This window comes from Arachis hypogaea, chromosome 13, assembly GCF_003086295.3.
Source record: "Arachis hypogaea cultivar Tifrunner chromosome 13, arahy.Tifrunner.gnm2.J5K5, whole genome shotgun sequence".
Taxonomy (NCBI): Eukaryota; Viridiplantae; Streptophyta; class Magnoliopsida; order Fabales; family Fabaceae; genus Arachis; species Arachis hypogaea.
Window position 1 is genome coordinate 9,786,499 of NC_092048.1, and position 25,006 is coordinate 9,811,504.

Sequence of the window (25,006 nt, forward strand, 5' to 3'; positions counted from 1 at the left end):
AATTAAATAATAATAATAATAATAATAATAATAATAATAATAATAATAATAATAATAATAATAATAATAATAATAATGAGGCCAATGAGTTATACTTATATCTTAAATGGTATAGTCTCTCCATATTTACTTATCGCGAGTTCGAGTCTCTCTATCTTTGGTAAAAAATAAAAACAAAAATAATAATGAAGATGACATCTAATAATAATAAAATAACAGTAAGAAGACCCAATCATATTTTTTTGGAAAAATAAATTAAAAATTTTGTATAATAATAATAATAACAAAAATAATAACGAGAGTGACATCTAATAATAATAATAATAATAATAATAATAATAATAATATGGATTTGTGAATCAATTTCTCTATTTTTTATTAATTTGTTTTGTTACCTGATCCTTTAAAGTTTAGAAGATATTTTTTTCACTCAAAAAAATTCTACGAAACTAAGGCTTTGTTTGTAGGATTTTATGGTGGAGAAAGTATGAATTAGTTCTTTAAGGATAAAAAAGAATATGTTATTTTTGTGGTTATGATGATTTTTTTTATATTAATTTTTAATATTATGTAGATAATTTTTAAATTGATAAAATTATAATGAGTAAATTAGAAGATAGTCCAGTTATGCTAATAATAGTAAATATAAATTTAGTGAAAATAATAAGTGGTCCCTTGATATAATATAAGGGTAAAAAACAAAAATAAGTCATGGGGAGAAAAAAATTACCTGAATCAGCCAAAACAAAATCTGATTCACGAATCAACCAATGCACAAATATATGTAGTTCGAATCAAACCGTTTCGAACTTGGATTGAATGTAATTCGAATTGAGCTACTTCGAATTACATGCAAAGCTGAAACATACATAATTCGAATTGAGTCAATTCGAATTACTATAAAGCATAATTCGAATTGAGCTGGTTCGAATTACTCCTATGTAATTCGAATGATGTTGATTCGAATTACACATTGTACAATTAGATACTAGAAAAAATACTATATAATATAAAAAAATATACTAAAAGAAGTATAAAACAAGATTATAAGAAATTAATTTTAGTATAAAATTATTAAATATAAATTAATTTTAACTTCTATTAGTACATTGAATTAAAAATAACATATAAAAATATACTTGTATTTATTAAATTTTAATAATATATAAAAATTTAATGACTTTTTAAATATTCTTTTTATAGTAGGAGTACATTTTTATATACTTTGAATACTTTATATAAAAATGTACTTGTATTTATCATACAAAAATAAAGTATTGTGTCAATATAATAACATTATAACATTTTAAATCAATTTTTTTCTAGCATTTTAGATTAAAAGCAGCACATGAAAAAAATATTATTGGTATTTTAAAACTAACTTAATTAAAAAAGATAGAACCGAATTTTTTAGGATTTTATGTACATAATTAGACTAATTTTTTTTAATATTGATCAAAGATGTGTGTTACACTATGTTATTAGGTTTCAGGTAAGTTTTACTCTACTATATTTTTTTTTTATAAAACATTAATGATATTTTCTTTTAAATTAATTTATAAATTTTTTTAGATTTGTGTCTTCTGAAAAGTAATATATATATATAGTAGAGTAAAACTTATCTGAAACCAAATAATATAGTGTAACACATATCTTTGATCAATATTAAAAAAATTAGCCTAATTATGTACATAAAATCCTAAAAAAATATGGTTCTATCTTTTTTAATTAAGTTGGCTTTAAAATACCAATAATGCTTTTTCATGTACTGCTTTTAATCTAAAATTCTAGAAAAAAAATTGATTTAAAATGTTATAATGTTATTATATTGGCACAATACTTTATTTTTGTATGATAAATATAAGTACATTTTTATATAAAGTATTCAAAGTATATAAAAATGTACTCCTATTATAAAAAGAATATTTAAAAAGTTATTAAATTTTTATATGTTATTAAAATTTAATAAATACAAATACATTTTTATATGTTATTTTTAATTCAATGTACTAATAGGAGTTAAAATTAATTTATATTTAATAATTTTATACTAAAATTAATTTCCTATAATCTTATTTTATACTTCTTTTAGTATATATTTTTTATATTATATAGTATTTTTTTTAGTATCTAATTGTACAATATGTAATTCGAATCAATATTATTCGAATTACATAGGAGTAATTCAAACCAGCTCAATTCGAATTATGCTTAGTTCAGGTTTCATAGTAATTCGAATTGACTCAATTTGAATTATGTATGTTTCAGCTTTGCATGTAATTCGAAGTAGCTCAATTCGAATTACATTCAATCCAAGTTCGAAACGGTTTGATTCGAACTACATATATTTATGCATTGGTTGATTCGTGAATCAGATTTTGTTTTTGGCTGATTCACGTAATTTCTTTCTCCCCCATGGGTTATTTTTGTTTTTTACCCTAATATCAAGTTATTCACTCCACAAATGGGATTAAAACTTTAAATGAATGTATTCTTAATATATAAAAGTAGATTGATAAGTTTACTTACATTACTTTTAAGATATCTTTCTCCTCCTATTAATGCCATGTTAGCAACATCGCTTACTTGGCAAAATTTTAGAATCAATCACTCAATTTTTGTCAAATTAACTATTATTTTCAAATCAGCAAAAAAATAAAATATGTACAAAAAAATATATAAGTAATAGAAATATATGTAAATTAGGCTCCAAAATTACCAATTACAATAATTAAAAATTAATAGTGTTAACCAAATTTGTAACCTACAAAAATTCATATCCCTATATTTATTATATTTTACCGTTATAAATAACACAATAAATTTTAACCCCAATAATTAATTTATTAATTGTTATAAATAACTCATTAAAGGTAATAAATATCTATATTACAAATGTTATAATAATCTATTAATCATACTAAATTTATGTTACAAATGTTCAAATTTCATACTATTTGAACTACTTATATAGGTCTCTTATCACTATTTTTTCAAATAACATCAAATTTAGTACAAAAAAATTATTTTCGCACTACATAACATCAAACTTACTCAATGGAGCATCATTATTTGGACAATATCACCAAACAACCAGACAATTGGTTTATCAAAGTTCGCGTGGTTCGTTTATGGAGAACATTAACACCCACAAATGAAGAAGAGTCTCTGTAAAATCCCTACAATACCCTTATTCCTCTTTTTCCCAAACCAAACCCTAACTTCTTAAATTACCAACATTCTCCCCCCAAATCAGAGAAGAGAAATAAAGAGAGTGAATGAGAGAAAGAAGGAAGAGAAGAAAGGAAGGAAAAAAAAGAAAGAGGGCCAACAAGGCTGGAGCCACGGTCGTTGTTGACATCGAGAGAGAGCGAGAGAGGTTCAAATCAGAGAAGAGGTAATGGCAAGCACAAACCCGAAAGGGAGAGGGAGGGATGAAAAACGAACCAGAAAGAGAGACATTGAGAGAGAAGATGCGACGAGAAAAGGGAGGAGGCGCGGCGTCGTCGCTGCCGAAGAAATCGTCGTTGGAGGGAGACCTTGTCGTTGCAGCGGAAAGCGCAAAGAACGAAGAGAGGGTGAGAGAACTACAAGATAGAGGGAAGGAGGGTGGCAGTTGTGAGAGGAGGTGACGATGAAGGTTTCTGCCGTTGCCGTCGTTGGAGCTCACCGTTAGTGCACCTGTAGCTACTTCATCCCCTAACTTGCTCCACCATGGCTGACCCCTGGCCTCCCTGTTTTCGTCGGAGTTACTAATGCCACTGCCGGAGGAGAGGATCTAATGCCACCACTGTTTTGCTTCACCAGTGTAGCTCTTACTGTTGCTGGAAAATATGCTACAACTTCCAAACTTGCCGACAACATTGTCTTGCCACTGTTCTGGTCTAGCTTCTTCCCTTTATCTATTCCATTTTCACCTTATTTTTGCCATCATTTCGTTTCTCTGTCTTGCTCTTATTCTGATTCATTTTTGCCTCTATTCTGTTTTAGATTTTTAGAACTATATTTGTATTTGTCTTTTATTCGATTTGAATCTACTATATTTGGCTGGTGTTGTGGCCATTGTTGCTATCGTAAGAATTGAAGTTGCTGCACTGTCCCAGTTCAAGTTCTGCGCTCTTTCGTACCCTTTTAATTTGGCACCCGAGTTCCTCTTCGGTCCCTTAGTACCATGTTGTGATTAGGCTTTACATTTGGCTTTGTTATAATTATTTTGATATACAGTGCCTGAATTTATAATTATACTTACAAAGATTTTTATCAAAAGATTTAAAATTAATTTGAATGATCGATTTATTAGAACTAAATATTTATCCTTGTTAAACTCATTTTAATATGCACATGAGACTATATGTTTTTATGAGACTATATGTATGTTTGAAGAAGTTTTATATTATTTTAAAACATTTGATTTTACTTGAATATGTATTTTTGAAACATTGAAGTATTTGTTGGTATTCACTTATTTTGAAATTGTGAAATATATTTAAAATGCCTTAAGATTGAGAAAATATAATTTAATATGATTTGGATGAGAATGTATTATTTGATTTGATTTGATACCTCGTGTTTGAAAGACCGAAGAATTATTATATTTGAAATTATATGTATGAATTGGTTTGGGAGGCTCGTATTAGAAAACCGTAGTTAACGACGGTTATGACGTTAACCTAGATGCATATGACTCAGACCTCAGCTAGCAGAGGCGTTGCTAGCCTAACGTGTAAGCCACACGTTGGATCTGTTATTCCGTACGAACACATGAGAGGAAAGGGCTACCCTTAGAAGTGGAGCCGCCCAAGTGTGGACTATTTAATTTGATTTGTGTATGAGAACTCCTTATTAATTCACTCATTCATATAAATTATTATTTTTTAAATAAAATTATTTTTATAATAATGTTTATATGGTCTCATGTAAATTATAGATGTACTGTCTAGTCATTGGATTGCAAAACTTACTCCGTTTTTTTTTAAATATTTTTCAGTAATAAATATTTGATTATGTGAGTATTTCTATTCAAGAGTAATGATCTACAATGGGTATTTATTCCTTGTTGAGTTCTTAGGCGTCATCTGCTCCATATGTCACAGACAGAATCCATCCATATTTATTTATTTATTTTATTTTTGTTAAAAATATGTAATTATTCATTCAAAAGAGAATTGTAAATTTATAAAAAATATGTGTAACCTTCTTATTTATCTTATATTCGAATCAGTTAGGCTTGTTGGGGAACTATTTTCCTGAGCGCCAGTCATGGCTCATTTTGGGCTGTGACAGTCTCTTTGCTTAGAAATAATTATATTAGATGAAAAGGTACAAAACAAACATATATTTTAAATTGAATTTACAAAAAATACTTTAATTATTTTTGCTTTTTATACTTTTTATATTATTTTATAATACTTTATATATAATTGTATTTTAATATTGTTAAAATTATACTTCTTTCACTTAAAAAAAATAAATGTAATCAATTTTTTAACTAATTATTAACTATGATTTACTAGCACCGCAAGGAATATCTCTTCATGTAATTGTGAAGAGAAATATGATGAACAAATTCAAACATTTGTTATAAGAAGAAAAAGTCTATCCTATAAAAAATTTAAAAATAAAAGATACAAATGATTTGTATAGACTAATTAAAGGTACAATAAAAACAAATTTAAAAATAGAAGATGCAAATGATTTGTATAGACTAATTTTTTAATTCAAAATATATTTCTTGAAATCGAAAATTTTGATTATTAGTCAGCATATGAAAAGTATTTGTTCGGCTTAATGAACTTGTTAAAGCATCACTTAGTCATGATATAATGCTACTAACAAATTGACAATTCTGAAGTATGTTCTGGCCAAGTTAGTTAAACCACCCAGAAAACACATAAATGCAAATGTAAGGATAAGTTGACGAGGTCTTTTCCAAAGAAGCATTCTAATTAGCAGGAATGATTATCCTAATATGTATATAGAACAGGAAAATGAAAAGAAAGACAATTTTTCTTCATTAGAAAATGCAAATTAATAATCTAATGAATAAAAAATTAAACAGGTCAAGCATAGAAAGAGGAAATCTGGTATGGCCTGGGCTTTGATTGCTCGTATTGGGACAGTTCTATCGCCCATGCCATCATTCTCCCTGCAAGGTCGGGTTTCTGGAGAACTTGTTGGATGGCTTGGTCGGGATGATTATGTGCCCTTAGAAGTATTGCTTTAGCCTTTTGGACGAGACTAGTAGCGCGTAGGCCAGCTTTTCCAACTTGATGTACCTTATCTCCGCCCCTTGGAGTATTTTGCTGATGAAGTATATTGGGCACTGGGTCTTGTCCTCTTCTCGGATCACCCGACCTTGTCAACTCATTATATCGCAACATGGCCATGTGCCTGTTTTCTATGGGGGAACCTTACTACCTTAGCATCCTCTATGCTTCCATGTCTGACTCCCCTTCCTCTCCTTCATCCTCAGTTTCATCCTCCTCATCTCTGTCTCGTTGCATTAAGCTGAAGCATTAGTCTTCTTCTCTTGGAGCCATAAGCCTCTTCAACTTTTCTACCACAGTTTGGAGGCTTTCTGAGAAGCTAGCAATAATGGAAAGTTCCTCAGCAGAAGATAATCTATTCAACTTCTTCATAGCATACTTGTTGTGTTTGCACTTAAGGAACTGCAGTGTCTCACATCCACTTTCCTAACACTAGAGGGAAGTTCTGGAATTTCTTGAAGATTTAGGCAGTAACTCAAATCCAAACTTGTCAAGTAGGACAATTCTTGAACGCATGCTGGAATAGACACGAAGTTGTTTGATGAAACATTTAAGACTTCCAAGATTGGAAAACTCAGCATAATTGCGTGAAGATCTTGGTCATATAAATTTGCATGGCTGAAATGCAGAGTTTCTAAACTTGAATGGCACTCCGCAAAATGATCCACAAGTTGAGGGCATCCTCCAACTTTTAATGTGACAAAATTTGGCAGCTTAAATAAGCTACTTGGAAGATAACCAAGTTTCTCGCAACTTGTCAAATCTAAATAGCAAAGTCCTACAAGATCAACAAAGGAATGTGGAAGCTCTTCAATAGCAGTAGCTTTCAAACAAATCTTTAATAGCTTATCCATCTTTCCCACTATGTCTGGGAAGAGTCCAAGTCTTGTACACCAGTTAAAGGAAAGGTATTCTAGTGAAGGCAGACAAATTCTTGAAAGAAACTTTCTTAATTTAGTACACTTTGAAGCTCTTAAATTTGTAAGGTTTGGGAGAAATCCAACTGATTCATCAAACCTAACCAAGTTTATGCATCCATTGAGTATCAAACTATCAATTTTCTTAAACCTTGGGCTTCAGATACATTAGGAAAATGAGTGATGGATTCACAATGGGAGAAATTCATGTAAGTCAAATGCTTAAAGTTCTGCAAACAAAAATCAATAAATTTAAAAAGGTAACAATATATTATATGAGTTCTATCAATCCAACCATTGGATTGAGACACTTCACCATATAGATTAATCATGTAACATTCTATAAAATTTGGAAGTGATTTAGTATGTTATAATACTACTTTACTTTGACATAACACAATTTGAAATATAAGTTAATTATCGTCTTTAGATTATATGTCTATTATTAGTGTCCTTTTGAATTTTCTATTTTGATAAATTAATGATAAAGGTAACATAAATATATAAAAAGTTGTCTACGGGTGTAAATTAACAAGAATTAAGCATAGTCTAAATGGATCCTTGTATATAAATTTCAAGTTTAAGAAGAAACAAGTATGCACAATCAAAGTGAATTTTTTTATAAGGGGATCAGACAATTAAGTGTGTGTTTAGATTAGAGTTTGCAAACGAGAGTTTGTATAAAATTAATTTTACAAACTTGTTCAAAATTACGTTTAGACACAAATTACTAAAAAAACATAAATTTATATCATTCAAAATTATATTATTTTAATACTCTTTGACTATAATTTTTTTTGAAAAGAATTTAAATTTCTGTGTTGAAATTTAGTACTCTTTTAATTATAATTTGTTAGTACTCTTTTTTAGTATTCTTTTTGTATTTAATTATATCTTTCTAATAAAATTTATATTATAAAAAATAACAATAATAATTTAAGAACATATAGTAAAAAATATACAAAGTAAAATAAAAAAATAAAGTTCTATAAAAAAATACGTATTAATAAAAATGATTAAAAAAATTTATATGAATAATGAATACTAAAATTTCTATTAAAAAATACAATAAAATACATAAGTAAACATAAAAAAAATTAAACAAAAATATTCATACTATTAACAAGAAAAATAAATAAAAAATTTAAAAAAAATTAAAACTTAATAAAGAGTACTAATAATAATATTAAAATATATTTGTTTGTAAAACATAGTCATAAAAAAAATTCAAATTCTCTGATGATTGTTTTGGTATCTTTTATTGTAAATAAGATTGAATGACAAAATTAGTAGAATATTAATTAATTTTTTAATTTATCAAGTGAACGCAAAAGTTACAGTTGTTGCTTCTGATAAACGGGAGTTTAAACACAGAATCGTGTTAGAGAAAAAAAATTAGTTAAACAAAAATTATAGCATTTAAGAAGATTGAACGTGCTTCTTGTAACTTCAACGTGTTTACCAAACACACCCTAATTGTATTTGAAACGGCTTTTCCAACGTGAGAGGACTATGGCGCAGACTTTTTTAAGTTCGACGGCATAGAATTTGAAGGGAAACCCTTCTAATCAAGCAACCTTAATTGCCATTACATTCTCGTGAATGTATCTCTATTGTAAAGAAGAAATACTGTCAGCTTTTAATATTGTCATTCTTAATTAGTTAATTATATTTAGATTGTGACTGTTTTAATAATTTACTGATTTGTCATTTTATATTTGGGAATTTTTTTTTGTTATTTAATTTTTGAATTTGTATTTTTATAAGATTATAAGATTTTGGTTGATAATATTTTATATAATATTTTAAAGTTTATATCAATTCCACTACGTTACCAATAAGGATCCTCCTAATTTCTGCCCACCTTCATTGGGCTGGACCCCAAAACCCACTTGATTCAAAAAGCCATATCTCCAATTAACCAAAGTTAATCCTAATGTCACTAGTTTACTACTGTAACCCTAATTAATCCTTGGGATAAGTACGATTTTGGTCTCTCACATTGAGGGTCAGAATCGAAATCGTCCCTCGTGTATATTTTGATTTAAAATCATCCTTAATGTATTTTTTTGTATTAAAATCGTCTTTTTAAAAAAAAATTAATTTTATTCCTAAAATACCCCTACTTTAATAATAAAAAAAATTAAAAAATTTATTAAAAAAAAGAAAAGAACACGTTTTGGGGGGAGGGGGAGAGGAAACGCGTTTTTGGGGGTGGGGGGCCGAAAGGAAATGCGAAGGGGGGAGGGGAAGGAGAGGGGGAAGGGGAAAGGGGGGGGGGAGGGGACGGCGCTGGCAAAGCTTGGAACTGCCGTCACCGTCGCGGGAAGAAAGAAGAAAGGAGAGGGGTTGTGACGGGGAGCAGAGAAGAGGGGAAAGAGAGAGGGAGCGCCAGTGGAAGGGAGGACCGTTCATGCATGCTTCTGCCGCCGTGGAGTGCGTCGCCGGGAAGAGGAGCACGACGCGAGGAGGGCGGCGCGCGAAGGAGAGAGAGAGGGATCCGAGGCTGAGCTGGTCCGCGCATGCTCCGTCACAGGTCCGCGGGTGATGGGTGGCCGAGGAGAGAGAGGGATCCGAGGGTGGAGTGCGTCGCCGGTGGTCGGACGCTCCGTCGCCGCCACTGGGATGGGTGGCCAAGCGCCGGTGGTTTTGCAACTGCTTTTTCTGTTTCTTCTTCTGCTGCATCTGCTTCTTCTGCTTCTTCTTCTGTTGCATCTGCTTCTACGACTTTGGCTTCTGCATTAACATCTTCTTCTTCTGCATCTGCTTCTGCTTGAGTTTCTGTTTCTGATTCTATGACTGCCTCTGCTTCTGCATTTGTGACTGTTTCTGCTTCTGATTTTGATTTGTTATTTTTTGATTTGGTTGTTGAATTTGTTGAATTTGGAGAATTTGTGTTAATTTGTTGAATTTCTGATTTTTAGATTTTTGGATTTGTTGAATTTGTGTTGATTTTATTGATGTTGTTTTTCTTGGTGGTGGAGGTAAAGGTGCTGGTGGTGGTGGTGGTGGTGGTGGGAGTAAAGGTGCTGGTGGTGATGGAGGTAAAGTTGCTGATGGTAGTGGAGGGCATTTTTGTCCAAAAAAATTTAAAAGGACGATTTTAATACAAAAAAACATGTTAAGGATGATTTTAAATCAAAATATACACGAGGGACGATTTCGATTCTGACCCTCAACGTGAGAGACCAAAATCGTACTTATCCCTTAATCCTTTACCCATGTGTTGTTAATTTGCAAACACTTCCCCACCCTTTCTCCACTTTCAGCGCCGCATAGCCATCCGCCTTGCTTTCTTCGACAGTCGCTGCCATTAACGGAAGTCAACATCGCCGGAACACCAGACAGTGCCACCCACGAGTACTCTCCCATAGTCGCCCAAGCGTCGTCGTTGCTGCTGCATGTCGCCGTCGGAAGTGCTTTGAAGACGCATCCAGTCATCCGGCCTCCAACCCGACGCTGCATCCTAGCTGGCTAGCTCTGCCTCAATACACCCCGCGACTGAACTCTTCCAGCCTCGTGGAGTCACTAACAACCCCGCAACTGTTTGGCTTTTGCATCGCCTCCCAGCGCCGCTCCCTATCTCGCGTCCGAGCCCGCCTTGCAGCGTGTCTTCCCTCCGGCGCGCGCGACAGTAAGAGGTAAGTGGGTCTTCAAGATTTACACTAATTTCTGGTACTGGTTTCATTTATGAGCATTTCATTGTGGTTGAGAATGATTCAAGATGGTTCTCTGAGTCTGTGGTATGTTTTAGAAAATGAAAAACGGTGAATTAAGAGCTATTTTTTTGACATAGTTCCCTGCACTAAGATGGTTTCTTATGCTGTTATCAATTATTTAGCAAAAATGTTGTTATCATGATTCTTATTGTGTTAACAATTACTTATAAGCTCTTATATTGAGATGGTTTATTTTTGACGTATTTTGATTGTGTTATGTAATTTGGAGTCTCTGAAATATGATTTGGTTTAGAAGTTAAATAAATTGGCTTCCACATCAACACCACAATCTCCACTAAGCTTTCTTCATATGATTCCACCACTCATACATCAAAGTGAAACCAATAACCATACACATACATAGTTGTGATGTCCTCAAATACAATATTTTTGCCGTTCTCAACCTTTTTATTGACTTTCCCCCATTTTTTGCTTTTCTTATTCTTTTGAATAATTTAGTAATAAATTTAATTTTATTATTATTTCATCAATCGTATGTGTCTATATGTCCGGGTTAAAAATGATGTGAATGTGGACAAAGTAAAGTTGGGTTTTGATAATTTCTAGTAGTTACCGCACTGTAAATTAAGAGTGATGTTTTGTTCTGCTGAGTTAAAAGGAAAGGGAAAAAGAGAAAGTATTAGATTTAATCGTAGCTTTTGAACTTTACCTCAGATGTGTCTTCGAAATGATGGAGTGTGATGATTTGTTAGAAGGTTAAATAGCTAGAAGGGTATGCATAGATGAATGATCCACAACCCTTGTTAAAATTACAAGTTAACTTGAACTGTAGGCTTATTTCAATTACTTATACGGTTTTGAAATTTGAACAATTTGCATAGGTCATTGTGTCTTATGCTAAATTTTATTATGACACACACAACAGCAGTAAGTAGTACTAAATCTTTCTGCTTTGTTGAGCAGCTTGGCATGTTAATCAATTCAATATATAAATTTCTTTTTAATGTCTTGCTTTTTGAAAGTAAAAAATTAAAGAAAAAAGGAAGTATAAAAGTAACCTTCCGATTAATAAATGATTAATAAATGCTTCATGCATCAAATGATTATTCACTGGATAATTATTCAAAAAACTTACCTTAAAAAACATATTTCCTTGTTTTCAATAAGCACTTGAAAGTTGAGTCTTTTCACTTCTACGGCAAAGTGAATTCAATAGCAGGCATGGAGTGTGATGAATTGTAATGCTGAGTAAGAGTTAATTTTCATAGACCATTCCTTGATTCAACAATATGTATGGTTGTCACTTATTGGTGTTTGTTTTGATATGTTAGGTGTTATTGATGTAAATATGGTTAATGGATGTTGATTTCAACTGATTACATATAGAAATCCAATTAATCATTCAACCTTTGATTGTGTGGATTCTGCAAAAATTAGTAGTTGGATGTTTGAAATTTTTATTCTTGAGTTGATATTTGGGTTTATGACTTTCACAAAATGTATCACTTTCTAATGATTTGAACTTTATTTTCATTCCTGGGTTGTGTGCTTTACTGGTCTTGGATCATATGCATCATTTGAACCAGCAGATTATTTTAGAGGAGGAGGATTGTACCTTTGGAGCTAACTCTGGGGAGATTTTTATACACTTGTTGGAATTAATATCCCAGTAATAAAGTCAGCTGAGATTTCATCCTCAAGATATAAGTTTTCTTTTATTATGTTTGCGTTGTGGAACAATTGCTATTATCTGGTGAAGTGTTGTATTGTAGTTCTCCTTTATCTGAACTCTAATAACATAATTTCCATGGTTGTAATTCTAATTCTGGTAATATTAATGTGCACGCCTATATGATACTTGTGCCTTTAGCATTACAGTAATTCTTTGATTAATATAGGTGATTTTTGAATTACTTTATGTCTTGTGACCGTTGTACTTGAGACCTAGTTAATCTAGAAAAAAACAAAAGCTGAAACATGGTGTTTTTTGTGGCTGAATTCTATTTGTTTTATTATCTTGTGCTTAACTTTATTTCATCATGTTCTTGTACGGCTGATTTAGTTGAGTTTGGGGAATAAAAGACAACTTCGTACCTGAACATAATTTTCGGTCTGTTGCAAGAAATCACCTTTAAGACATGGGAAAGTCGGTATTACATCATTCAAAAACTTGTGTTTTATTATAATTTAGCATTTTGTTTGTTTCTGAAGGTCTTGTTTTATCTTGACAGAAATTATTAAAGACAAGGTGCTCACCATGCTACATCGCGGATTTGTTCAAAGATCTGAAAACAAACCAGACCCAAGCAAAGCTAAATGAGATAAAAGTAATGGGTTTTGGTTTCCTCAAGCTAGTCCTAAAGTGGCATGTTAAACAAGGCATAATGGTGATGTTGGCCAAGGCCTATGACACTGAAACGAGTACCCTAACTGTAGATAATGGAATCATCAGCATTGGACCCGAGCTGTTCCAGCGGGTTTTCGAAATCCCGCCCGGTGGTGAGTATACCTTTATGTGTTACACAGCATTCAATTGGTTAAAAAGGTTTCAGTCTCTGTGGCTTTTCCCTTATTATACCTGTTTTGCTGATCATTTTACACTATTTTATAGACGTCCATGTTGCAGTTGATGACTTCCCACCATTCGACGGCGGGAATGCTGCCCATGTCTCAATAAAAAGAAGATTTCACGGCTGAAAACTATACAACTAAGGTGTTTTGTCAACCAGTGTTATGGATACTGAAGATGGAAAGATGGAGTTCAGGAGGCATTTCATCCTGCTCGTGCTGAAGATGTTTCTGTGTCCGACCGTGCAACACATCATCTCGCGTGGCACATTGATACAATACTTGACGTATCTGATCCTGGAAGATACCTTTGGCCGTTGCATATTTTTAAATCGTTAGAACAAGTAATTAGGAAGTACCAACGTAAAAATAACAAGTCCTGTTAGGGTTGCATGTTCGCCTTGCTGGTAACCTTTTGAATTCAAAATGGAATGTAATCTGACTAACCATTGCATCCCAAAAATTAAGTTGTGTCTGTAATATTTCCAGGTGCTGTACTTCTAGAAGCTAAAGCATGGTGAACTAGAGAATTGTCAAGAACCTGACCCGTGGCTTTCTGCATGAACTACCGAGGAGTTTAGCGCTATGACAGCAACTGTTCAACCCGAGGTATTCATTGACGTAGCACTAACGGTTTCCTGTATCACGTATAACTTTTTTCATTTTTCTAGTTTTTGTTCATGTGTTCTTATGAGCTATTTATAATTCGAAGGTCGTTTTCTCTTATAATTAAATGCACGTGGCCTTTTGAAGACCTGACATTTATGGTTATGCATTGAATTATTGATTTCTGTAATTTGTTGGTAATGGGTGTGTCTCGTTGGATGTGTCTTTAGCTATATGTGTTTTTTCACCAGTTGATGGCCCAAATAGGATTGCAGCGACCCCGATGGGAACAATGGTGGGGTCATGGAAGATGACGCAAGAGAGGACACAATGGACGCAGGTCCTAAAAGAGAAGACGCGGACCACATAATAAGACTTGTGGGGTGCACAAAAGTGAGTTAAGATGACCATTTAATGAATCTTTTTATTTACATGTTTTAAACATAAAGCAAGAAAACGGTATAGTTTATTTTTAACCTTTTGCTGCTAATTTCCCGTTTAATATTCCTTAAAGAGATGTTGTATACATTTAAGTTGTGTTGTTAGTATGATTTGAAGGCACTATGTGCTTGTTGGGAATGAATAGTTTGGTATTGTGATTTCAGGAATTTGATAAAAGAGAGGATGTTACAAACGGATCGATGCACACGGATGCACATGTAGTTGCATCGGACGGTGATGACGATGACGACGAGCCCATTGCAAAGAGAATGCGCCAAAAATATGATTGGACAAGGACACCTCAACCTCGTATAACAGAAGGGGAGATCGGCACGGCCAGTGAGACAAACAAAGCAGAGAACCCAAAAGTGAGTAAAATGTTGCGTTTTAAGAATTTGTAATTTGCATGTTTCCAAGTTAGAACATGAGCACGGGTTTAACTTACGTTTAAACAAGTTACTGGTGATGCCATATTTTAAAAAACCTATATGATATGTTGTATTAAGTGGAACTTGCGTTTCTTGTGTGATGTGAAAGTACTTTGAGGTTTTTGTGTACCACTAGTTTGATGTTGCGGTTTCAGGGATCGGACATGAGGGGGGAGTTAATAGCGCCTCAGTGCGCACAAATGCTCATTCAGTTGCATCCAATGAGGATGACGATGATGACCAGTCCACTGGCAAGAGACTCCACATCAAAACTTAGCAGAGAAAAACACCTCAGCGTCACCGAACAGACGGGGAAACCGTCACAACCAACCTGCCAAAAACAACAAATTAACCAACCGAGACGGATGATCCTGAACCAAAAACTCCGTCAACAACATTGGTTGAGTATTCAGGAATTGAGAAATATTCTAGTAAATTTTTTGACAGCCAAGTGAATACTAAATAACTTTGTTTCCAGTAATAGTATGCAAGGTTTTTGTTATCGTCTCCTTAAATTTCATAAAGGTTGACCACCTCACAGAGTTATTTTTGAAACAGGAATCCTTACATCTTATCTCAGCGGGATCCAGAGAGCGAAAAGCTATGGGCAGATGTCAAACGGCGTTATGGCTCGAGACGTCAAATGGCGTTACGGCTCGAGACCCATTAGCGTCGATCCAATCCAAACAATTATTCCAAAAGGTTCGTCTTACCACACAACTAGTCCATAGCTCCCCTCATTCTCACTTGGGATGACGTAGATCTTCAAAACATCCACACCATTCCCCCGACTCATTCATCCGTTACTTCGGAGACGGAAACCCACTGAGCGGGATGAACACCGAATCAGAGGGTGGGTTGTAGACACATCTCTTGATAGCCAACAAATAGTGGCGTCATATGAGGGTAGACCACACCTAGTGCTGGAAGGGGAGGACTTGTGCACGCTGAGACCACGTGTTTGGCTCAATAACAATGTATGTAACCCAAAATCTTGTTATTCCAATTTATTTTGACCTCATATTTTGGCAACATTTATACTTTACAAGCTGGTTATGTAGGTTGTGCACTAGATGTGTTGCGCATTCAATGACTCAGGGTTTAAAAGATTCACGCATGACTTCTACTGCGTGTGTCCGGGGATTCTGGTAAGAATACGTTTATATAAATTATTTATGTACATTACAATTTATGAACAATTGCAAATTCGTCTTTGGACAGGAAATGGTGTTGGTCCCAAAGAATCTGATGCATTCAGGACGGGCCAAATCCAGTGTATGTTGGATTGGGTGAACACTTTGGTGCCGATAGAAAGTATTTTGACAAGGTGGCAGCTTCAAATAGAAAATGAGTAAGTCTGTTTGGCACATGATAAGTTACTATCATCGTAGCACCCGAATTGGATATGTGGTGTGCACGTAATATGCCTAATTACAATTGTATATTGTTGCAGTGGTTTTTTCCTGTATGTATGACCTGTCATTGGTGGGTGTATGCATTCAATCTATCCCAAAAAAGACTGTTCGTACTAGATAGCTTACACACTAAACCAGATGATACAGCATGGACTAGGCTAGATGCATATGCGGCACCAGACCATCTCATCACTCTTCTACTTCATCCTTGTTATTGTGTTCTGTTTAAGTGTTTTGAATGTATTTTAGGCGAGGCTCATTGAAGACATAGTACAAGTGGCCATCCCGACTTATAAGCCCACTTAAAATGGGCTGTCTTGCACATACACCTCTGTTCCAATACAACTAAATGGGTGCATCTCCCTCAAAATCGCATATGAAGCTCTCCTGTAAGCAGTTAGGAATCACTCATTTGGTTGTATTGGAACAGAGGCGTATGTACAAGGCAGCCCATTTTGAGTGGGATTATAAGTCGGGATAGCCACCTTGGTATGTCTTCAATGAGCCTCACCTAAAACACATTCAAAACACTTAAACGGAATATAATAACAAGCATGAAATAGGACCTAAGAGTGATGAGATGGTGTGGTACCGCTTATGCATCTAGCTTAGTCCTGTATCATGTAGTTTAGTGTGCAAGCAATCTAGTACCCACAGTCTTTTTCCGGATACATCAAATGCATGCACCCACCAATGATGCATCCAGGGACGGACCTACTAACAAAGAAGAGGGGGCACTTGCCCCCACAGTGTTTTAATTTTTTTTATAAATATAGTTATATATAATATGTCCCACTTCAAATTTTAAATGACCCCACTATAAATAAATTAAACTCAATTAGCTAAAGTTCCAAATTTACTTTTTTATTTTCTCTATCATTTTAATTATTATTTAGCCTAATCAAATTTAATTTTTGTGTCGTCACTCCTTTATTCCCTTAAACCCTCTTTTTATTTTTATATTTTCAACCTTTTTTTTTCTATTCCTTATCTAGTGGTCATCTTCTCTTCATCAAAAAATAAATTTTAAATTTTTTATATTTTTTATATAGTTCTCCATGACCCTATGTATCTTTCAATTTAATTGTTTCTCCTTTTGATATTTTCAATTGCAAATTTTAATTCAAACAATTGTAGTTTAGGTATTAATCTAATATTTTATTTTCTTTGTGACTTTATATATTTTATTTTATTTTCGATTTATTCATTTTTATTACTTATTTTTTATCTTTTGTTCTATTATATGTACCTATGTTGCGTATAAAATTTTAAAATAAATTGATTAATTTACTAATTTAGAATATATTTTTTATTTTTAGAAATAGTAATAGAAAAATATTTTAATTACAATACATAATTAAACAGATGTATAAAATCTTTCATCTAACATTATATCAAAATTAAATTAAAAAATATATAACAAATTTAATTATTTTAAAAAGAAAGAAAGAAAAAATTGTGAATTATATTTCTGTTATTTTATATAAACATACTTTTTGTATACAAATTTAATTTTTTAGTATTTATATATAATTCTAGTTTCAAATTATAAATATTAATGTATCATTAGGCGCTAATATACCAATTAATTCAGTCTTTTATTATTAAATGTGTATAAAAAATTAGTTACGATAATAAGGTATTTATAATTTAATTAAAATATTTTAAGTTCAAGTTTTAGAAATAAAAAATATTTTTTTATAAATTATATATAATGAATAGTATTTTAAGAATGAAAGTATTTACTAACTCTTTAATTTTTATATCTCCATATAATTAATAATATTTAACAAAAGTTATTTTAGTATATATATATATATATATATATATATATATATATATATATATATTTTTGCCCCCACTCTTAAAATTTTCTGGGTCCGTCACTGAATGCATCATACATATAGGAAAAAACCACTGCAACAATATACAATTGTAACTAGACATATTAGGTGCACTAATTAAGAAAAACACATATTCATTGTTCGGGTACTACGATGATAGTAACTTATCATGTGCCAAACAGACTTACCCATTTTCTATTTGAAACTGCCACCTTGTCAAAAAACCTTCTATCGGTACCAAAGTGTTCACCCAATCTGACGTACACTGGATTTGGCCCGTCTTGGAAGTGAATCAGATTCTTTGGGACCAACGCCATTTCCTGTCTAAAGACGAATTTGCAATTGTTCATAAGTTATAATGTACATAAATAATTCATATAAACGTATCCTTATCAGAATCCCCGGACACACGCATTAGAAGTTATGCGTGAATCTTTTTAACCCTGAGTCATTGAATGTGCAACGCATCCAGTGCATGACCTACATAACCAGCTTGTAAAGTATAAATGTCGCCAAAATATGAGGTCAAAATAAATTGGAGTAACAAGATTTTGGGTTACATACATTGTTATTGAGTCAAGCACGTGGTCTCAGTGTGCACAAGTCCTCCCTTGCCAGCACTAGGTGTGGTCTACCCTCATATGACGCCACTGTTTGCTGGCTATCAAGAGATGTGTCCACAACCCACCTTCTGATTCGTTGTTCATCCCGCTCAGTGGGTTTCCGTCCCCGAAGTAACGGATGAATGAGTCAGGGGACGGTGTGGGTGTTTTGAAGATATGCGTTATCCCAAGTGAGAATGAGGGGCGCTGTGGACTGGGTGTGTGGTAGGATGAACCTTTTGGAATAATTGTTTGGATCGGATCGACGCTAATGGGTCTCGAGCCGTAATGCCGTTCGATATTTGCCCATAGCTTTTTGCTCTCTGGATCCCGCTGAGATAAGATGTCAGGATTCCTGTTTCAAAAATAACTCTGTGAGAGGTGGTCAACCTTTATGAAGTTTAAGGAGTCGATAACAAAAACCTTGCATTTTATTACCGGAAACAAAGTTATTTAGTATTCACTTGCCTGTCAAAAAATTCACTAGAATATTCCTCAATTCCTGAATACTCAACCAATACTGTTGATGGAGTTTTTGGTTCAAGGTCATCCATCTCGGTTGGTTGATTTGTTATTTTCGGCAGGTTGGTTGTGACGATTTTTCCTTCTATCCTGTGATGCTGAGGTGTTTTTCTCTGCTAAGTGCAGCCCAACAGATTGATAGTTCATTTCTCCAAACACAAACGCCAAAGCCACAACAGGGAACTTGCCACGTGCCTCGAAATTCAGGTACCGATGATTAAACCAACTTGTACGATAGTCCCACCATTCTGGAATCTCTGTATTGGAAGTTTGCATCACAACTTGTAATTTATTTATCTCTTTGTGCACCTACAAATCAAAGATATTGCTTCAGTATTTTTCTCTCTTCTTTTTAATCATTATTTTGGTTAAAAAGATATGAAATGGTTAAAAGTAACAAACCTGTGACCATAGCATACTTGTGTTTGCACTTAAGGAATTGCAGTGTCTCACATCCACTTTCCTAACACTAGAGGGAAGTTCTGGAATTTCTTGAAGATTTAGGCAGTAACCCAAATCCAAACTTGTTAAGTAGGATGATTCTTGAACGCATGCTGGAATAGACACAAAGTTGTTTAATGAAACATTTAAGGCTTCCAAGTTTGGAAAACTCTGCATAATTACATGAAGATCTTCATCACATAAACTTGCATGGCTGAAATGTAGTGTTTCTAAAGTTGGACGGCTCTCTGCAGTAGTTGAAAGGCTTCCTCTGAATCTTGCAAATGATCTACCAAGTTGAGGGCATCCTCCAACTTTCAATGTGACAAAATTTGGCAGCATAAATAAGAAGCATGGAAGATAACCAAGTTTTTCTCGCAACTTGTCAAATCTAAATAGCAAAGTCCTACAAGATCAACAAAGGAATCTGGAAGCTCTTGAATAGCAGTAGCTTTCAAACAAATCTTTAATATCTTATACATCTTTCCCACTATGTCTGGGAAGAGTCCAAGTCTTCTACACCAGTTAAAAGAAAGGTGCTCTAGTGAAGGCAGATAAATTCTTGAAAGAAACTTTCTTAGTTTAGTACACTTTGAAGCTCTTAAATTTGTAAGGTTTGGGAGAAATCCAACTGATTCATCAAATCTAACCAAGTTTATGCATCCATTGAGTATCAATTTTCTTAAACTTTGGGCTTCAGATACATTAGGAAAATGAGTGATGGATTCACAATGGGAGAAATTCATGTAAATCAAATGCTTAAAGTTTTGCAAACAAAAATCAATAAATTAAAAAAGGTAACATTATATTATATGAGTTCCATCAATCCAACCATTGGATTGAGACACTTCACCATATAGATTAATCATGTAAAATTCTATAAAATTTGGGAGTGATTTAGTATGTTATAATACTACTTTACTTTGACATAACACAATTTGAAATTTAAGTTAATTATCGTCTTTAGATTATATGTCTATTATTAGTGTCCTTTTGAATTTTCTATTTTGATAAATTAATGACAAAGGTAACATAAATATATAAAAAGTTGTCTATCGGTGTAAATTGACAAGAATTACGCATAATCTAAATGGATGTGTATATAAATTTCAAGTTAAAGAAAAAAAGAAGTATGCACAATAAAAGTGATTTTTTTATAAGGGGATCAGACAACTAATTGTACCTGAAACGGCTTTTCCAACATGAGAGGACTATGACGTAAACTGAAGGCAGCGATTTCTTTTAAGTTCGACGGCATAGAATTTGAAGGGTACCCCTTCCAATCAAGCAACCTTAGTTGCTTAGGTAGAAGAATAGTCCCACATGAAAAGTTTGTGTTCCGAAAAATGAGAATTCTAAGTTTCTTCATCTTCACAAAGGCAGTGTCAGTCCAATCATCTTCTTCACATTGGTTAAGCTTTATTCCTTCAACTTTTCTATTTTCCTATCAAATAAGAATATGTCACATTAAATGTTATTACTTTTGAGGAAGACTTGAAGGGGGCATAAAATAAAACAAAATTTTCAAAACTTTTCCAATGCCTATTGATGGGAGCAAGATAAATAAGTAGATTACTCTGCATCTGACAGAAACAGCTAAATAAAAAAAAGTTTGTGAAGTTCTCACTATATCTTCAGTTAGTAGCTCAAGAACATCCTCATGAAACCATAATCTGCTGCGTTCACTAACTTCTTTTGGTGCCTCCTGCTTCACAATCTCTCTACCTATATTCTGTATTAGATCATGCATCCTTTGATAGTTACGAGAGATTATCAACTAGTACTCTAATACCATCTTCTGTAAACATATCACATCCATCGAATACATTTTTTACATATTCACATTTCTTCCCATTGAAGAAGCATGCTATGTCAAGAAAATATCCTTTTCATTGCTTTCAAGACTGTCATAGCTTACTCTAAGAACACTTTGAATATCTGTATGAGGATTCTTCTCATATTTGTCCAAAGCAGACTTCCACTCTTCTAAATTTTTATTAATCAAATTAGAGCCTATAACTTTTAAGGCTAATGGAAGGCCCTTGGCATAATGTATTGCTTGATTGGATAGGTCTTCATAGTTTGATTTGGGACTCGCCATGTTGAAGGCATTCCAACAGAAGAGCTCTAGAGATTCAGGGTCACTTAGCAATTTCATCTCGGAAATCTGTTCGACTTTATGAGCTGTTAGCAGATATTTATCCCTTGTTGTTATAATAATTTGAGTTGCTTGATCAAACCAATCACATTCTCCTGCCAAAGCTTTTAATTGTTCTATCTTATCAGCATCGTCAAGAATAATAAGAGCTCTTTTTTTTGCTAAGTTTCTCTTTGATCATACTGATTCCTTCCTCAACACTGCAGACCTTGATTTTCCCCTCCCCAAGCAACTCTGAGAGGAGCTTTTGCTGTAGACGTACTAGGCCCTCTTCTTGATTTGAAAATTTTCCAGCATTTAAAAGAAAACAAGCACATTCAAATCAATATAGAAGTTAAAATTCTAATAAAGGATTTATTTAGTTAAAATTAAAACAATTGATAAGTCAATCTTCAGTATATGACCATGTACATACTACTACACAAGATATCGATTCAAATCAATATAGAAGTATCAAATAATGAAAATTAAGGATATCAATTTGTAATAGTTAATAGTATATAGTTATATTAATAGTGAAGCATACCACACATCCTCACAATTATAAGAGAATTAAAAATTGTGATTTAGACACTGAAACAATCGGGGAGAATGTATTTATGATTTTATTATACTTACCCTTGTTTCAAATGAAAGCCTTTCATGTTGGATGTTTCGGCCAAAGCTTCCTTCCATTCTTTCACCTTCTGAGAATGACAATCAAACCTGATTTCATGAGCATCCATGGCTTCCTTGTAAGTGTTCCTCTGATGCCGTACATCTGAGGGTTCTACTTTGTAGAAGACCGGAAACACAAGTTGGTTCCTTTCCCTGTGACATTGCAGGATCTTGACGAGTTCATCAAGGCACCATGTTGAAGCTGCATAGTTTGTTGAGAAAACAATAATGGAGATCTCTGATGCTTCAATGGAATGAAGGAGTTGAGGTCGAATTGTTTCTCCTGTTCTGAGATTCTCATCATCGATGAAGGTGTTGATTCCGTTGCGGCAGAGAGCATCATAGGGATGACCTGTGAATCCATGACGCGTGTCTTCACCCCTGAAACTCAGAAAGACATTGTAGTTAGTAGACATGGTCGCAGAAGTTGAAGCTCGATTTGCCATCCCTGTAAATGCATTTACAAGCGGAACGTTGAATCAATGAGAGTAATTGACTTCACTAATTCTAATTTAACAACAGCACATGAAATACAACTGCACAAGTAGAAACATTGATCTTTATTAATTTAGCAATGTTACGCGACAGAATAAATTCCAGTAAGTTTTGTGATTTGTAGAATTGTATTCATCAATTAGTTATTATTAATATTTTTAATAGTGTGAGATTTTATCAAATAATATAAAATTATTTTTTTTATTAAATGTTGGCCAAATTTTAATAAAAATACTGATATGCTCTTTAACCTTAGTTATTAGAATTTATCAGTTTAGTAATGTTACTGATAAATTTTTGTGCTTTATTGTTTTAAATTAATTAACTACTGAAAAATAATGAGTTTGAATAGTTAATGATTTTTTAGTTTTTTAACTAATTTATTACCAATTTTTTTTTTATCTGAACATGATCAATTTACTTATCAATTTTCAGTTCAATCGATTGTTTTGGTCTGATTTTTAAAATCATGATAAACAAAAGAAAGAGAAAAATCCTTACAAAGGTTTTTGGGTGAAAATTTTTTTAGATATTTACGTATCAAATCAAAAATTTATTTGTGAACAGTTTCGGTAATCAATTAAGTTGAAATTAGAATAGTTTTTTATCGTCGATGTGATTGACTCAATCAAGAAAAAGTCATAAGATGCATTGTTGATTCAAAATTAGTGGCTGTAACTTAAATGCTTAACATAGGAAGATGAGGAATTTAGAATATATAAAGTTAGGATTTAGAAAATTGATACTGTGATAAAATAAAGGATTAATTACAGTTAAATTTATAATTTATATTATATATAAATTTTATTATTTTAATTTAAAGTGATTAATTTCTTAATTTATTATTTTATTAATTTTTTTTTAATTTTAAAAGAACTTGATTTGAATGAGAAAAATGTATTTCTTATTGAAACAAATTCTTCTAAAATAAAAGAGTTAATAAAGTGAAAGATTAGTTGTTTTTAAATTAAGATATATGTCATGATACACATATAAGTCTTTTTGGCTTACAAGTTATAAGTTGGACCAAACTCAACAAAAAAATACTCACCCATACAAGAGTGTTAACATTACTAAACGGTTTCTACAGCGCGCTCACTCACATCTTCTTTCTCGATCAAAATCACAACCGTTGTTTTTGTTTCGGGTGTTTCATCTTCATTGTCGATTATTGTTGTTGTTACTGCATTTTTTTTCCTCATTCTCTTTTTATTGATTTTGCAACATTATGTATTTTTTTTGTTTGAATTGTTCCTTTCAAAAAGAATTATAAGAATATGAAATAAGAAAATGAAGAAGAAGAAGCAGCAGAAGATGAGGAGGAGGAAGAAGAATAATTTTGAATTATGCAGAACTTATCCGCACACATACACCGAAAATTCTTAAAAAATACACCCAAATATCTTCGTATTACACCCAAATTTGCTGCAAATACAGAAAAATATTTCCTCTGATGTTGCATTTTTTTTGTTCTTTTTGTTCTTATTTCTTTCTTTCTTTTTAGTTGAATGAATGTAAGTTCATCATCTTCGAAGTAATTTTGTACCATTATGTGTTTATTCTTCTTCTTTGTTTAATTTTTTTTGTTTTTATTCTTGTTAAAAGAGTAAAACAAGAAGAAACTTGAGAAGATAAAATAAAAAAAAAAAGATGAATGAGAAAAAAAGAAGAAGAAGATGATGATAATAATGATGATGAAAAAGAAGGAGAAGCAGCAGAAGATGAGGAGGAGGGAGAAGAAGAGTTTTGAATTATGCAGAATTTATCAGCATACATACACTGAAAATTCTTAAGCAATACACTCAAATATCTTCGTGTTATACCAAAATATTTTCGTGTTACACCCAAATACAGAAAAATAATTTCTTTAATACAGAACTTTTACATTACATTCAATTCAAACCATCAACGATGAACAACAATTTTCACAAACAAAAATATTATTCACATACAGAATCATAAACTA

The 25,006-nt window shown here is 32.6% G+C and overlaps 2 protein-coding genes and 1 long non-coding RNA gene across 9 annotated transcripts; 2 read left to right on the forward strand and 1 right to left on the reverse strand.

Annotated features, from left to right (window-relative positions):
• The first annotated feature begins 9,489 nt into the window (after nt 1–9,489).
• On the forward strand, nt 9,490–15,594 carry LOC140177837 (uncharacterized). Of its 3 annotated transcripts, none has more exons than XM_072211161.1 (9): nt 9,490–10,824; nt 12,926–13,013; nt 13,095–13,362; nt 13,475–13,838; nt 13,921–14,040; nt 14,289–14,430; nt 14,643–14,846; nt 15,062–15,306; nt 15,465–15,594. In XM_072211161.1, exons 6-9 carry the CDS (start codon nt 14,341–14,343, stop codon nt 15,574–15,576), a joined length of 651 nt encoding a protein of 216 aa, XP_072067262.1. In that variant the 5' UTR covers nt 9,490–10,824; nt 12,926–13,013; nt 13,095–13,362; nt 13,475–13,838; nt 13,921–14,040; nt 14,289–14,340; the 3' UTR covers nt 15,577–15,594. The 3 variants fall into 3 exon arrangements, with proteins under 3 accessions (XP_072067262.1, XP_072067260.1, XP_072067261.1); XM_072211159.1 differs by having other exon boundaries at nt 14,305–14,430; XM_072211160.1 differs by lacking the exon at nt 9,490–10,824 and having other exon boundaries at nt 12,036–13,013; nt 14,305–14,430.
• Nucleotides 15,595–15,747: 153 nt separating this feature from the next.
• LOC140177838 (uncharacterized) lies at nt 15,748–16,267 on the forward strand. Its single transcript, XR_011869329.1, has 3 exons — nt 15,748–15,883; nt 15,968–16,054; nt 16,128–16,267. It is a non-coding gene; the product is annotated as an uncharacterized lncRNA (long non-coding RNA).
• A 1,984-nt stretch (nt 16,268–18,251) lies between these two features.
• On the reverse strand, nt 18,252–23,062 carry LOC112737088 (toll/interleukin-1 receptor-like protein). Of its 5 annotated transcripts, none has more exons than XM_072211163.1 (7): nt 22,507–23,062; nt 21,358–22,161; nt 20,914–21,174; nt 19,692–20,044; nt 19,236–19,598; nt 18,730–19,122; nt 18,252–18,645 (listed from the first exon to the last, which is right to left on the reverse strand). In XM_072211163.1, exons 1-2 carry the CDS (start codon nt 22,989–22,991, stop codon nt 22,083–22,085), a joined length of 564 nt encoding a protein of 187 aa, XP_072067264.1. In that variant the 5' UTR covers nt 22,992–23,062; the 3' UTR covers nt 18,252–18,645; nt 18,730–19,122; nt 19,236–19,598; nt 19,692–20,044; nt 20,914–21,174; nt 21,358–22,082. The 5 variants fall into 5 exon arrangements, 4 of the variants coding, with proteins under 4 accessions (XP_072067264.1, XP_072067265.1, XP_072067266.1 ...); XM_072211164.1 differs by having other exon boundaries at nt 22,507–22,644; XM_072211165.1 differs by having other exon boundaries at nt 19,692–20,136; nt 22,507–22,644.
• Between the last annotated feature and the right edge of the window lie 1,944 nt (nt 23,063–25,006).

Bases quoted from the DNA above. Each gene is read 5' to 3' on its own strand.
- LOC140177837 (XM_072211159.1), top strand. From the start codon at position 14,017: ATGACAGCAACTGTTCAACCCGAG. The intron at 14,041-14,304 runs GTATTCATTGAC...TGGCCCAAATAG, and splicing joins CAGCAACTGTTCAACCCGAG to GATTGCAGCGACCCCGATGG. The intron at 14,847-15,061 runs GTGAGTAAAATG...TTGCGGTTTCAG, and splicing joins ACAAAGCAGAGAACCCAAAA to GGATCGGACATGAGGGGGGA.
- LOC112737088 (XM_072211163.1), bottom strand. From the start codon at position 22,991: ATGGCAAATCGAGCTTCAACTTCTGCGACCATGTCTACTAACTACAAT. The intron at 22,162-22,506 runs GTAAGTATAATA...TTTCAAATCAAG, and splicing joins GGCTTTCATTTGAAACAAGG to AAGAGGGCCTAGTACGTCTA.